Source organism: Schizosaccharomyces pombe (assembly GCF_000002945.2).
Source record: "Schizosaccharomyces pombe strain 972h- genome assembly, chromosome: II".
Taxonomy (NCBI): domain Eukaryota; kingdom Fungi; phylum Ascomycota; class Schizosaccharomycetes; order Schizosaccharomycetales; family Schizosaccharomycetaceae; genus Schizosaccharomyces; species Schizosaccharomyces pombe.
In genome coordinates, this window is record NC_003423.3 from 2,671,454 (window position 1) to 2,683,820 (window position 12,367).

Genomic DNA, 12,367 nt, shown 5'->3' on the forward strand with positions numbered 1-12,367 from the left:
CACTTTGTTCTCATATAATTATAAGAATTATTATACTCAAATATAAAGTTTGCAGTCCTTCATATTATTAGTATCATTTCTTTAAAGTGTTTACTTTTAGCAAAAATTATTTCCTTACACAATATCTAGAAATCTAAACAAGTTGTGAGTCACTTTGTTAGAAAAAAAAAAAACGTCGAATAATCAGGACGGATTTAATTGTAAACATCACTCTGATTAGCATAGGAAATCTGGTCTCTTTGGTTTTGTTGTTTACTTGTCACAATTCTCAATTAGTAACTTTAGAAAAAATAACATTTTCTTACTCAAGCACTATGAATTTTGTTTGATATACGTTTATAAGAGAAGGAAATATGACCTTCATCCACTTGTTTTGATTTTATTCTGAATTGTAATTGTACATTAGGAAAAACCAATGTATATGTTATCTAACTACGGAGCAATCATTTGTACAAATACTTCCTTCAGAAAAATTTGGATGAGTTGTAATATTTATTAACAAGGTCTAATCTTTTTTAATCCAATCGTTCAAACCGTATCTATTACGGGCGATTTCGTAGGCCAAAAATTGCATACGAGGGACTAAGACTTGTTAGCTAAATAAAATAGAACATTAAAATATGGAAATTCATGGATCGCATAAACGATTTTTTTTAAAAAAATGGCACTTAAAAAATGGCCATGTTTCTTAGACCATTAAATTTGATTCCTAGTACATACCAAAAATAGTCGTTTCTTGCTCATACTCATCAGTATTCTTAATACGAAGAAGAGTACCAAAATTGTAATCGTCAACCTTCTTTTCATAGCGCATTAAAAATGGACGCCAGGCAGCTTTTCCTTTGGCGGACTTCATTTCATCCTCATTAACAAAAGAAGCTGTTTTAGGGTCTTTAAACTCGGGGAAGGTGTTTATTAAATCTTCAAAAATCTCATCATCGTATCTATTCAATAGTAAGCAATTTGAACTTTAAATTAAAGATGTAAATATATACTTACTTTGTCAGCTTTAACTCGCTTCCCTTGCGCATTTCCAAAAGACTCCAGTATATTTCTAAATTGTTATTTTTTATTCCATCATATTTTGCTCAACTTACGAGCCTGTTCAACAGCTTTTACTGCAAACTAAAATTTTTTAAATCAGTACATGCTTTACCAAAACTAAATACTTTCTACAACCACGTACCTGCATTTCAATCTAAAATCTGTAAGTATTATTAAATAAATAATAACCAAGGCTTACCTCGGCGGCATTTTCCGCATTTTCCGCATCAATTTTTGTACTTAACATTTCGAAAAATATTCTGTTTCTCCGTTTTTACTTTACTGCTGCTAAGTAGGTTGTAGTAGAAAGTGACATTAGGTAAGGTAACAAAGAGCAAGAAAAATTGTAAATAATCAAAACACGAATAAATCACAAAATATAAGCTATGTTGCTCAATTACTTTGTCTAAACACAGTTACAGCAGGAAAACTCAAAAAAATTTACTCAACAAAAAATTACAGTAACTTCTTTTATAGGAACAACCAGTTAAGTAAACAAATAAATAAATAATTTATTAAACTTATTTTCTTCTTCTTTTGCTGGGTTTTTTTAGTAAGCTAGTACTAAGCTTGGTTTTTCTAGGTAGATTCTCAATAGAAATTGAAGAAGAATTCGTCTTCGGAGTTAAACTTGCTAAAAAGTTATCTTCAGAGTCTGAATCTGAATCAGAGGAATTTTTGCTTGCCATCATTTTCTTCCTTCTAAGAATACGGCTTTGTAGTTCATCTGATCCTTTAGATTCACCAAATGCATCTGCGTCTGCCTGAATTTCTTCACTCATTGGGCTTTGATTGCTAATCTGATTTTTAAAAGATGAAAGAGCATTTTCAAGCCGTTTACTCTTAAAATGGTATGCAACTCTCGGCGCATATACATTAGTATTACCACCTTCAAAAAACTGAGTCAAATTGGACTGTGTACCCACGAATTGCTTTTTATGCATGTCTTGTATAACCGGAAGTAAAACTTCATTAGTTCGTTGTTTTGACCAACCCACAGTAGCCATCAAAAACTGGCGTAACTCGTCAAGGTCGGGTATGCCCCATTGAAACGATTGCTTGCTATCATCCACGGCCGGATGAAGATAAGCTTCATCAACTAACGGATTAGGAAATTCTGATGGTAAAATAATTTTTCCAACCAACTTGTTAATTCTCTTTTTTACTGGCGTATTAACATCATTTTTTGATGCGTGTCCAGTTGATAAACGTTGAAACCATTTTTTAAATTCAAAAAGTCCAGTGTCACCAGGAAATTCATGTAAAATCTCCAGTGCAAGAACTGGACCTACCCTAGAAAGTCCCATAGTATAATCACTTCCCAAAAGATGTGCCAACTTAATTAAATCCATTTGATTCACATTAAATTCTCTTTTCATATCATCCATTAAATAGAGTTCGACAAATTTGTTCTGATTAAACATATTTCGATATACCCGAGTTCCACCAAAAAGAAACACGTCTGAGTCATCAGTAACAATCCCATCAACCAGCTTTAGCTCCAAAAGTTTAGAACACTGGGCTTCTGCTTCTTGAGGAGCAACGATATATGGTAAGCCAAATAAACGCAGAAGTTCTTGACATTCTTTAATCATTACTTGAGTGACCTCATCCGCATCACGTTTTTCAGACCTTTTTTGATTTTTGAGCTCTTTCAACCTTTTTTCAAAGGCCTCTTGATTCCACTCTTCAGTTTCATGTCGTTGATTGAGTTCTGAAACAAACCGATCATATTCCTTTTCTTCTTCTGCCATCCTGATAATCATTTCCTCTTCTTCCTCATCTAAAAGTTTTTCAACCACTTCAGGCTCTACTTTCGAACTCAAGGCAGCAGCTCCTTTATTTGGAGAGGCTTCTTTTTGAAAGTCAGTTGGAATGCTAAGTGAAGGGCTGCTGGTCTCTAAAGTAGGAAGAACAGCGTCAATTGATTCGGATTTGATATCCCCAGTATCCTTAGCATTTTCGGAGCTCAATAAATACACTGACATGGCCTTATCACTAGAAACATTTAATGGGTTGGTAACTGTGCCATCATCAGCTTGTTCTTTCATATTCTCAAAGGGTTCCAAAGGATTGAGTTCACGTAAGTCTAAATCTTTTTCATCATCTTTTACCGGAAGAAGAGGTGAAATAATTGGATTTTCAATTCCAGGTTTAGCAGCGTCTAAATCGGATTCAATATTAACTGTTGCATTAATAGTATGTAAATTTGTATCTTCCACAAGTTTAGAATTATCCGGTGCCTCACTTGGTATATCAGTTTTAGAATCCATAAATGTTTCAGTTGGTTTCTTTAATTTCTCGAAAAAAATAGACTTTCCCCAATCCATAGGCTGAAAAGGTAAAGGATCAATTAAATCATTGGTTTTTTTCTCTCTACTCGCAGATGGAAGGGCATCCATAAAAATTGAAGTCCCATTTTCAGGATGCTTTTTTTCCGCGAATGCTAATGAATCATTGGAAACATCTCCAACATGTTCAAGTTTCAAATTTTCCTCGTCGTTAAGAAGTGAATTCATTGAATCCTCTGCAGGAATATCGGTCGACAAAATTTCAAACGTCTTTTTCTCGCTATTCAACTTATCAAACTCAGAAGCCGAAAGACTAAACAGCTCTTTTGATTTTTTGTTTTCCTCTAGAGATTGCTGGGTTGCTAATTGAAGTATTAAATCATCAGTAACATTATAATCTGCTTCATCTGATTGCTGATTTTCCGAAAATGAATTTTCTTTTATTTCCTTTAATTTAGCGGCTACCAATTCTCTAGGGTTCATGCTATGAGATCGGCTAGGTAAAGGCACATCGTAGAATGCCTCATCCTCGTCTTCGTCTATAAGATTGCTGCTAAGTTTTGTAGCCTCATCATCAATAATAATAGGTTCATTGTTTGTAGATCCTGAGATAACACCGAGAGCCCATCCACCTTCAGCACCTTCGTTTTTTACTAAAATATATTCTCGGTTTTTTTCACTTACTACTCTAGAGGGTCCAAACTCATTCATTCCAGTAAAGTCCATTAATCTCTGAGTTAAATCGTTACGTTCCTTCAGTCTCTCAATTTGAAAACGAGAGAAATCCATTCTATTAGGAAACATCTCGGAAAGTTGTTCAGAGCTTAAACCCATTCGTAAACGAGAGCGTAATCTTGCTGCACTTAAAATACTATATTTATCCGTATCGGGTAATGATTGAAATAATTCAGAGTCAAAATCAATATTTGAAAAATCAAATAAATTTATATCTTCAATTTTAGTAAAACTAGAGACATATTGTGTAAGCTCATCCTGGGACATAATTCGAGGGTCGTAACTCGACCCTAACTTATCAAACGAAACGTCCATTTCAGGTAGTTGGTATGGATCAGGCTTCAAATAATTTTTTCTTTGATTAAGTACTGGCTTAATTTCTGAATTATCCAATGTCATAGATGAAGGCATTTGTCTCTCATTTTGAACCGAGGCATTTGCCAATGCAGTAGCTTTTTTATTATTTTCCTCTAAAAGCATTGCCTGATGCCTCATTTGCAAAGCCAGAAGTTTATTGGCCGTGACCGTGGCATTTTCCTCCCTGTCGAGTCTTCTGGCTTGTCTTTTTTGGATAGTTTGGCGTTTCAATGACGGCGCTCCTCCATCAAAAACAAATACAGGTTTAATCCCAAAAAATAATAGTTTGCATATCCTTCTAAAAAATCCTACAACATGACTGCTTTTCAGCTGGTTTCCTTCTTTGTCACGTACGGCCTTTAAGAATTGATAAATCCAAATTGAAGCGTCAATTGCCAACCGTTTGTTAACAAGTGTTTCTAGCTTGACAGGCCTTTTTACCGGTTCTAAAATATCCCAAAGACCTGAAACCCCCATTGCAAAATATTATATGCGATGTCAAGAAGTTTCGTTGTAGACGACTTTATTTTTGATTATTATACGAAGAAATGTGATTAAAGCAAGCCTTTTTCTTTACCCTTTTTCTTCTTTTTTAATTAAAATCGTTATAAAAGACATGTTTTACCAACAAAGCGATAAAACAAGGGCATGTGCGATGATTGATGCTAACACTTTAGTGTGTGGCACTTGACTTGAGCCAATTACCACATTAAACTGATAGGGCTGCCTAAATCATATGGTCAAAAGAAGATTGTCTGCATTTGGAAATGCCTTTTTAATTTATTTTATTATATTTCGGTTATGCTGCTGCTCTCCACAAACGAGTCATTGGTGTAAATATCCGGCATTGTGTTTGAAGTCACCAGATACGCATAACGAAAATTTGGTATGTGATGCGTACCTTTCTGTGATTGCTACCAAATCTGAAGAAAAAGAAGCTAGCAACCCTACAACATGGGATTTCACTCCCACAAATAAGTACCAGGAACCTTCGTTTCACACAAAAACGAGTTTGAATGGAAGTGATACCATTTCTTCTAATTTTTTGTCAAAATATGAATATTCCAATGGAACAAGTACTAGCGAATTTATAGATTCAATTAGCCCACCATTGGTGAACGAGACGTCTACAATTTCATCCTCAAAGAAGCTAGAGCAAAACTATTCTGTAACGGAAGTTATTGATACTAATATTATTACTAGTTCTTCGGTTACTCTACCAATTTCTGAGGATGGTTCCTCTACTTCAGCAGCAGCTACAATTGATTCAAATATAGATGAAAAGACTGTTGCATTCTCAGAAGAAAAAAGATTCAACTTTGCTTCAACTGACTGCGCTGCTGCTGTCATTAAAACAAATCCTGAAGCAGTCGGATCTTCTTCGATTCTGACCGAAAACAAAGACAAATATATGCTGAACAAATGTTCCGCTGAAAACAAGTTCGTGGTAATTGAACTTTGTGAGGATATTTATGTCGATACAGTTCAAATTGCCAACTTCGAATTTTTTTCAAGTATATTTCGTGATTTCAAGGTCAGTGTAAGCGGTAAATATCCAAAATACGAGTCTTCTTGGATGGAATTGGGTACATTTACGGCCTTAAACCTAAGGACTCTTCAATCTTTTCATATTGAGAACCCTCTTATTTGGGCGAAGTATCTTAAAATAGAGTTTTTAACTCATTATGGGTCAGAATTTTATTGTCCTGTAAGCCTACTTAGGGTTTATGGAAAAACTATGATAGAAGAATTTGAAGAAGCAAATGAAGACTTCTTAGAACAAAAAGTGAACGACGGAAGCGCTATTAAAGCAGATGAAATCCGGAAGCCTCAAGAAAGTCCTATTTTTGTGGACGAAGAAGATACCGATGTTCAAAGCAAACCAGTGAGAAAGAATCCATCAGTCGAGTTGAATAGTACAGACACCTTACTTTCTTCTACTGTGATATCTAAGTCTTTGAGCACTGTTGTTATAGGAAATGAAACAGGAAAAAGTGAATCATATCCTGCAACATCAACTCGCTCTTTTAACGATATTTCTCCATCTTCTTCATCTTCTTACAGTACCGCTCAAATATCTACCTTTCCTTCTAATCAGGAAAGCATTTACAAAAACATAAATAAGCGTCTTTCTACCTTAGAAGAACGGAAGAAGGCATTTGATGAAATTGTAGAAAAAATATTAACAAATTATGGTAAGCACAATGCCAAAAACATGAATTTTACGCAGCTATTACATGAATTGAACTCGACCCTTCAATTAGAAATTTCGAAATTGTCGAAAAGTGTCGTTAAGCCGTCTTTGTTTGCTCTCCAAGCTAAACTTGAGCTTCTTTCTGCAGAAAATGAATACTTTCAGAGTCAAATTACTTCACTATATCAAGAATCATCTTTTCAAAAGCGACTTTTAATGCTTCAACTCACGGTTCTAATCGTTTTAACAGTGTATATGGCCGTATCGAGGCTTCCAGAAAATCTGCCAACAACCCGTTCATCTTCAAACAACCCTATTGAGGCTTCAAGACCACCTTTTTCACGTGACGAGCAAGATATTTCGAAGGCCAACGATTTTCGCGTTAGCGCTTCCTCAGCGGTTTATACCGTTGGACCTGAACTACTGCAAAGAAAAAAGCGAGATCCAAATACCAGCATACGCAGTATACACGAAAGAGAACAAGATAAAATTATACATTCTAGGAGCCATTCAGTATGCTAATCATAGAATGTATTGTGAAACTTCCATATTTTTTCATAAGTTAATGATTTAAATTCATATTAAAATTAGAAAAATGAATTATTTATTTAAAAACTGAAAAGCATATATTAAAGTTATTTTTTTAGTTTTGCAAAAATCATAACTTTAAAGAGTGGCATTGGGTTATATAGGTTCCAACGACATTAATGTACTTCACGGCTACGAAGCACTAGTGTGACTAGAAATTCTCGAGTCTAGAAACTAAGGCGAGTGATACCCTTAAGACAAAGTATTTATATGGCTACTGAAATTGCAAAACATATTTGTTGCGGTATAGATTGTAATAATGAAGCTGACAGACTGCAATGTCCCAAATGTCTAAATGACGGAGTTAAATCTTACTTTTGTGGACAGGTAATTTAGTTTTTCTGTTAGTTTACGTATTTACTAATTCAAAAAAAAAAAGGAATGCTTCAGGAACAGCTGGGTAATACAAGAAAATTTCGTGTAACGTAAATTAACACTAGGTAATCCAGAATATTCACAAACATCTTCATCGTCCACCGAATGTAGAAAAGAGAGGTACGTACAACAAAAGTATATAGCTTTTATTTTCAAGCGTTTTTCTAATTTGTTCATCAGAGGATGGAACTTACAATCCTTTCCCAAAATTTCATTTCGCAGGTTCATTGAAACCAGTTTATCCGCTTTCGCCTATACGCAAGGTTCCTCCACATATAAAAAGACCTGACTATGCGAAGACAGGAGTCTCTCGTAGCGAGCAAATTGAAGGTCGAAGCTTCAAACTGAAGAGATTGACACCCAAGGAGCAGGAAGGTATGCGTAAAGTATGTAGACTTGGTAGAGAGGTACTTGATGCTGCCGCTGCTGCCGTCCGTCCTGGAACAACTACCGATGAACTTGATAGTATTGTTCATAATGCATGCATTGAACGTGATTGTTTTCCAAGCACCCTTAACTATTACGCGTTCCCAAAAAGTGTTTGTACTTCTGTGAACGAAATCATCTGTCACGGAATTCCAGATCAAAGGCCACTTGAGGATGGTGATATTGTAAACATTGATGTTTCCCTTTACCATAACGGTTTTCATGGTGACCTAAATGAGACTTACTATGTTGGAGATAAAGCAAAAGCAAATCCTGACCTCGTTTGCCTTGTAGAAAATACGAGAATTGCTTTGGATAAAGCAATTGCTGCGGTAAAACCGGGAGTATTGTTTCAGGAATTCGGAAATATTATTGAAAAGCATACAAATAGCATTACTGAGAAGCAGATTTCTGTCGTCCGCACATATTGTGGACATGGAATCAACCAGTTATTTCACTGTTCTCCTAGTATTCCTCATTATTCCCACAACAAGGCACCTGGAATTGCTCGCCCAGGAATGACTTTTACAATCGAACCTATGCTTACTCTAGGTCCCGCCCGAGACATTACCTGGCCGGATGATTGGACTAGTTCAACTGCATCTGGACGCTGTTCTGCTCAATTCGAACATACACTGTTAGTTACAGAGACTGGTTGTGAAGTTTTAACAGCCAGACTCCCCAATTCACCTGGAGGGCCCTTAAAATAAATTTTGATATACCCAACATGAATTAAAATAAAAGCAGAAAATTTTTCTTTGTATATGAAATTTATAAGTAAAAGGCTGAAAGAATTATATATGAGATTTCCTTCCTTTAACCAGAATAATGACACTTGTACAAACACATTGACTATATTACATACTTGCTGAAAAATGTGAGGTGCATACCCAAATCAAAAGCCTTCGTAGTCGACTATGAACCAATTTCCAACAATCACTAACCTTTATTACGTAAATCCAATAATGACTATTTACCTCTGTCGTTCATTAAGTCTTCAAAATAATTAGCGTCACTCTTTTCGTTTGGCGCGACTTTCAGAAATACCTGACCTATCATAAGCAAGGCATTAGCGCGATTTATCCTTTTCTCAAGAGGAACAGCTTTATCATAAAGAATCTTGTCGCTCACAGTTCTTATCACACTTTGAACTTCAAAACGCGTTCCTTTCCATGTTGCAGATAAAACTTTACCAGTTAGTTCACGGGCAGCTTCATCTCTTTTTTCTTTGGACCATTGCTCTTCACCTTCTTCTGCTTTTGCTAACGCAGCTGCAGAGGACTGAACATCTACAGCACTAACAACCGTATTCCAAGTGTCTTTCAATAAAGTTCCTTTTGCACAAAGACTTCCCCATACACCTCTGATACCCAAAAAAGATTGGGATTGGATAAGTATGTTCGCACGTTGCACATATGTGGAACCAATCGCATGAAGCATTTCATTCCCAAATGACTCATCTTTTAGTAATTCTGCTTCAAATTGCATTTTCTGTTTGAAAGCATCAGTCACTCTATCAGACATATCGGTTTCAGTCCATATAGAAAGTTTATCCAAAAGATTTTTACATAATACGTCTATTCTTTCTTGCAATAGACGGTCGGCTTCTTTCGATTCTTCTCGCTGAAGTTGCTTTTTAGACTCCTCAGTATCCTCGATAGCTTTTAATTCAGGTTCTTCATTAATCATCTTACACAATTCCTTTAACAAATTCAACTCGCCAACATAATCTCGAAAAGAATCCCCACCAAATAGATTTTTAAAAAATTCGAAAGCATCTTCAAATCCAGCATCCGGAACCGCACCAACTTTTCCAAGTTTGTCGTACTTCTCCCTTAACTTTGGATCACTGAGAACTTGATATGCTTCTGCTAACTATACTTTGTTATTTCAGTTCTAGTACGCCCAACACTAGTTGAGGAAATATTTGCAAGTCGCTCTCTTTTTCACGAGAAACTCACTCAATCGTAAAAAAGACAAAATTTTGTTTAATAAATTCTTACCTTTTGAAATTTTTCTCTAGCTGCTTCAGGGTTTTCCCTGTTTTTATCAGGATGATAAAGGATCGCCAACCGACTAAGTTTATTAGCTTACAATTAACAGAAACGTATGCTTACCGATATGATTTTTTTATAGTGTCACCATCTGCGTCAACAGAAATGTTTAGAATATCATAATAATCTCTATCGACAACTCTTTGAACCATAGGTGAGATATACGTACGTGTGAAATTCGATGTAAGTATATGCGAGTTAAAGGGTATACCGTAGTGAAATGTATAAACTTTTATAAAATTATGAGCGCTAAACAGTTACAAAACATATAGAAATATTGTAAATTGTAATAGATCACTAAATTGAACGCATAACTTGGTTCTATGAAACCTTCCCAGTTAGCGCCTGCATCAACAAATTTACTTGCATAATGTATGTCGTGAGGTATATAATAGTAAATGCTTAAAGTACGAGTTATACAAAGCTACATCAATTTTGTAACTGAAATATAATCTAATTTAGCAGCCACGGAAGTATAAGCATTTGGAATTTTAAAAAAGAGTCATTATTAAAAAAATTAAATATAAATGAGATATGACAGATGAATTGGTATTAAAAATAAGAACAAAATTTGCGACTTTCTAGTGCAACTGATGCATGATAAATGATATACCTTATACTAAACAAATGCTGGTATGGGTACTTTCGAAACCTTTGAATGAGAGCATATATCGTCGAGAATTGCAGTTGATATCAAGGATAAAACTACAGATTCAGCAGGCGAAGGTTTCCAGGAAGACGCCGTAAATGAAACCAATTATAACCATCAATAATTGGGTGCCAAATACGATTAAATGAAAATAATAAGACAAAGGGTTTATATATTATACATTGCGAAAGGAAAACGCTCCGTTTACGAGCTTATTCTTCTTTCACTGGAGGAGAACCAAGGTACTAGCAATTTGAAGGGCATCAGCATCAGTAATTGGCGAATCATTGATAAGACCGGCACGAAAGCCCGCTTCCGATTTAGCTAGGTCTTTAACACAACCTACCCCAGTTTCATAAAACTTCCCGAGGACATAACAAGCAGGAGCATGGCCAAGCATCGCAGCACGGTGTGCATATTCAAATGCACGACGCGAACTAGGAAATATATGACCGGGTAAACCTCGTAAATATAGTTTACATAAAGCAAGCATAGCGTCCGCATTACCCTTGTCATTGGCCAAATGATAGTACTGCAAAGCACGTAGCTTATTCTCTCGCGCCCCATATGTTCCATAGAAAAATGCTTCTCCAACAAGGAAGGAACTTCTGTCATGCCCTAAAGAGGCAGCCAACATGTACAAGGGAAGAATGCTCTTCAGATCTTGACTAGTTCCTCGCTGTTTATACAATTCGGCAAGTTCATAGGGTACAAAATTTTGCTGAGATGCTACCTCCGGCATTATGTATTCTAAAAATTCAATTGCATTTTCCAAGTTACCATCCTTCTTAGCCTTTATAGCTAAGTCCAAAATTTGATCAAATTCATGATCATAGAGTGAAAGCTCTTTCTTAATTTCGCTGCCGGGTTGTTCCTGAGAAGAAAGGCTAGTTGCCTTTTCAAGACTGATGGCACTAGCATTTGCTTCATTAGTAACACGAAGAACCCGAGAAGTGTTTGGCGCAAAAACAAGAGGAGCTAAGGGATCGAAACTAGAATCTTCCTTTTTATGGTGAAATTTCGAATAAAATTTGCTAAGTAAACGCTTCGCTCGACTAACATGTCTATGGATACCATGAGGTTCAAGTTCAAAACTTCCTCTAGAAGAAAGAGCGTTTGACTCCGAACCAGATTTGGAAAATGAGGAATCAGAAGAGTTTGAAGAGAGTGAAGGTTTAGAAGCATGCTTTGTAAACCGAGAGAGCTTTGCACTCCAGCTGCTAGAAGAACGAGAGTGTGAACTAACATCAGCTGCACTGTTCGAAAAGCTTGCTATGGAAGGTGCAGTCTCAAAAGTTGTAAGGGGACAATCTAGAAACGATAAAACTGAAACATCGTCGGACAAAGAATCATAGCTCATTATAGAATCAGAGGACGAAAGTGACCAGCTGCTAGAAGAGACCTCTTCATGTGCATTATTAGTCTCTGGAAGAACATCGCTTACTGTAGGTAACGGACTTCCTTCAAGAGCTAAAGGGCTTTCTTGTTCAATTTTAACAGAAACATTATCAACTTTAGAAGCAGGATCTGAATTAACCAGCAATGCGTCTGGTAACTTCGAAGGAGTTTCGGGGATGGACGTGGATGCAGGCATGGAAGTCACAGAGTCGTTATTACCTTACCTTCAAACTGCTCATTACCCAGAAAATGTGCA

At 36.0% G+C, this 12,367-nt stretch overlaps 6 protein-coding genes and 6 long non-coding RNA genes across 12 annotated transcripts; 7 read left to right on the plus strand and 5 right to left on the minus strand.

The window, feature by feature from the left end:
• Positions 1–423: 423 nt before the first annotated feature.
• On the minus strand, positions 424–1,314 carry SPOM_SPBC3E7.07C (uncharacterized protein). Its single transcript, NM_001022010.3, has 6 exons — positions 1,244–1,314; positions 1,187–1,198; positions 1,098–1,125; positions 1,000–1,054; positions 721–944; positions 424–582 (listed from the first exon to the last, which is right to left on the minus strand). The coding sequence occupies exons 1-6, from the start codon at positions 1,289–1,291 to the stop codon at positions 506–508; spliced, it is 444 nt and encodes a 147-aa protein (NP_596094.1). The 5' UTR covers positions 1,292–1,314; the 3' UTR covers positions 424–505.
• Positions 869–1,250, plus strand: SPOM_SPNCRNA.5766. The gene has a single exon (NR_195117.1). It is a non-coding gene; the product is annotated as a non-coding RNA (long non-coding RNA).
• A 60-nt stretch (positions 1,315–1,374) lies between the features above and the next one.
• Positions 1,375–4,203, plus strand: SPOM_SPNCRNA.5767. The gene has a single exon (NR_195118.1). It is a non-coding gene; the product is annotated as a non-coding RNA (long non-coding RNA).
• On the minus strand, positions 1,537–5,116 carry rad13 (DNA repair nuclease Rad13). The gene has a single exon (NM_001022011.3). It carries the CDS (start codon positions 4,902–4,904, stop codon positions 1,566–1,568), a length of 3,339 nt encoding a protein of 1,112 aa, NP_596095.1. The 5' UTR covers positions 4,905–5,116; the 3' UTR covers positions 1,537–1,565.
• SPOM_SPNCRNA.5768 lies at positions 4,391–4,857 on the plus strand. The gene has a single exon (NR_195119.1). It is a non-coding gene; the product is annotated as a non-coding RNA (long non-coding RNA).
• A 5-nt stretch (positions 5,117–5,121) lies between the features above and the next one.
• SPOM_SPBC3E7.09 (Sad1-UNC-like protein) lies at positions 5,122–7,270 on the plus strand. The gene has a single exon (NM_001022012.3). The coding sequence runs from the start codon at positions 5,164–5,166 to the stop codon at positions 7,141–7,143; it is 1,980 nt and encodes a 659-aa protein (NP_596096.1). The 5' UTR covers positions 5,122–5,163; the 3' UTR covers positions 7,144–7,270.
• SPOM_SPNCRNA.1543 lies at positions 5,766–7,312 on the minus strand. The gene has a single exon (NR_150432.1). It is a non-coding gene; the product is annotated as a non-coding RNA, possible alternative UTR (long non-coding RNA).
• Positions 7,313–7,337: 25 nt separating this feature from the next.
• Positions 7,338–8,830, plus strand: fma1 (methionine aminopeptidase Fma1). The gene is made up of 4 exons (NM_001022013.3): positions 7,338–7,536; positions 7,589–7,609; positions 7,659–7,704; positions 7,765–8,830. Exons 1-4 carry the CDS (start codon positions 7,420–7,422, stop codon positions 8,718–8,720), a joined length of 1,140 nt encoding a protein of 379 aa, NP_596097.1. The 5' UTR covers positions 7,338–7,419; the 3' UTR covers positions 8,721–8,830.
• On the minus strand, positions 8,773–10,237 carry SPOM_SPBC3E7.11C (DNAJ domain-containing protein type Caj1/Djp1). Its single transcript, NM_001022014.3, has 3 exons — positions 10,128–10,237; positions 10,014–10,086; positions 8,773–9,885 (listed from the first exon to the last, which is right to left on the minus strand). The coding sequence occupies exons 1-3, from the start codon at positions 10,214–10,216 to the stop codon at positions 8,980–8,982; spliced, it is 1,068 nt and encodes a 355-aa protein (NP_596098.1). The 5' UTR covers positions 10,217–10,237; the 3' UTR covers positions 8,773–8,979.
• SPOM_SPNCRNA.5769 lies at positions 9,111–10,205 on the plus strand. Its single transcript, NR_195120.1, has one exon. It is a non-coding gene; the product is annotated as a non-coding RNA (long non-coding RNA).
• Positions 10,238–10,546: 309 nt separating the features above from the next.
• Positions 10,547–12,351, minus strand: cfh4 (chitin synthase regulatory factor). The gene has a single exon (NM_001022015.3). The coding sequence runs from the start codon at positions 12,305–12,307 to the stop codon at positions 10,937–10,939; it is 1,371 nt and encodes a 456-aa protein (NP_596099.1). The 5' UTR covers positions 12,308–12,351; the 3' UTR covers positions 10,547–10,936.
• Positions 11,577–11,836, plus strand: SPOM_SPNCRNA.5770. The gene has a single exon (NR_195121.1). It is a non-coding gene; the product is annotated as a non-coding RNA (long non-coding RNA).
• Positions 12,352–12,367: the final 16 nt, after the last annotated feature.

Coding starts and splice junctions, on each gene's coding strand:
- cfh4 (NM_001022015.3), bottom strand. CDS start 12,307: ATGCCTGCATCCACGTCCATCCCCGAAACTCCTTCGAAGTTACCAGAC.
- fma1 (NM_001022013.3), top strand. CDS start 7,420: ATGGCTACTGAAATTGCAAAACATATTTGTTGCGGTATAGATTGTAAT. Junction 7,537..7,588: donor AATCTTACTTTTGTGGACAG/GTAATTTAGTTT, acceptor AAAAAAAAAAAG/GAATGCTTCAGGAACAGCTG. Junction 7,705..7,764: donor ACCGAATGTAGAAAAGAGAG/GTACGTACAACA, acceptor TTTGTTCATCAG/AGGATGGAACTTACAATCCT.
- rad13 (NM_001022011.3), bottom strand. CDS start 4,904: ATGGGGGTTTCAGGTCTTTGGGATATTTTAGAACCGGTAAAAAGGCCT.
- SPOM_SPBC3E7.07C (NM_001022010.3), bottom strand. CDS start 1,291: ATGTTAAGTACAAAAATTGATGCGGAAAATGCGGAAAATGCCGCCGAG. Junction 1,055..1,097: donor AAAAGCTGTTGAACAGGCTC/GTAAGTTGAGCA, acceptor ATAACAATTTAG/AAATATACTGGAGTCTTTTG. Junction 583..720: donor GCAAGAAACGACTATTTTTG/GTATGTACTAGG, acceptor AACAAGTCTTAG/TCCCTCGTATGCAATTTTTG.
- SPOM_SPBC3E7.09 (NM_001022012.3), top strand. CDS start 5,164: ATGGTCAAAAGAAGATTGTCTGCATTTGGAAATGCCTTTTTAATTTAT.
- SPOM_SPBC3E7.11C (NM_001022014.3), bottom strand. CDS start 10,216: ATGGTTCAAAGAGTTGTCGATAGAGATTATTATGATATTCTAAACATT. Junction 10,087..10,127: donor ACTATAAAAAAATCATATCG/GTAAGCATACGT, acceptor TAATAAACTTAG/TCGGTTGGCGATCCTTTATC. Junction 9,886..10,013: donor CTAGAGAAAAATTTCAAAAG/GTAAGAATTTAT, acceptor AACAAAGTATAG/TTAGCAGAAGCATATCAAGT.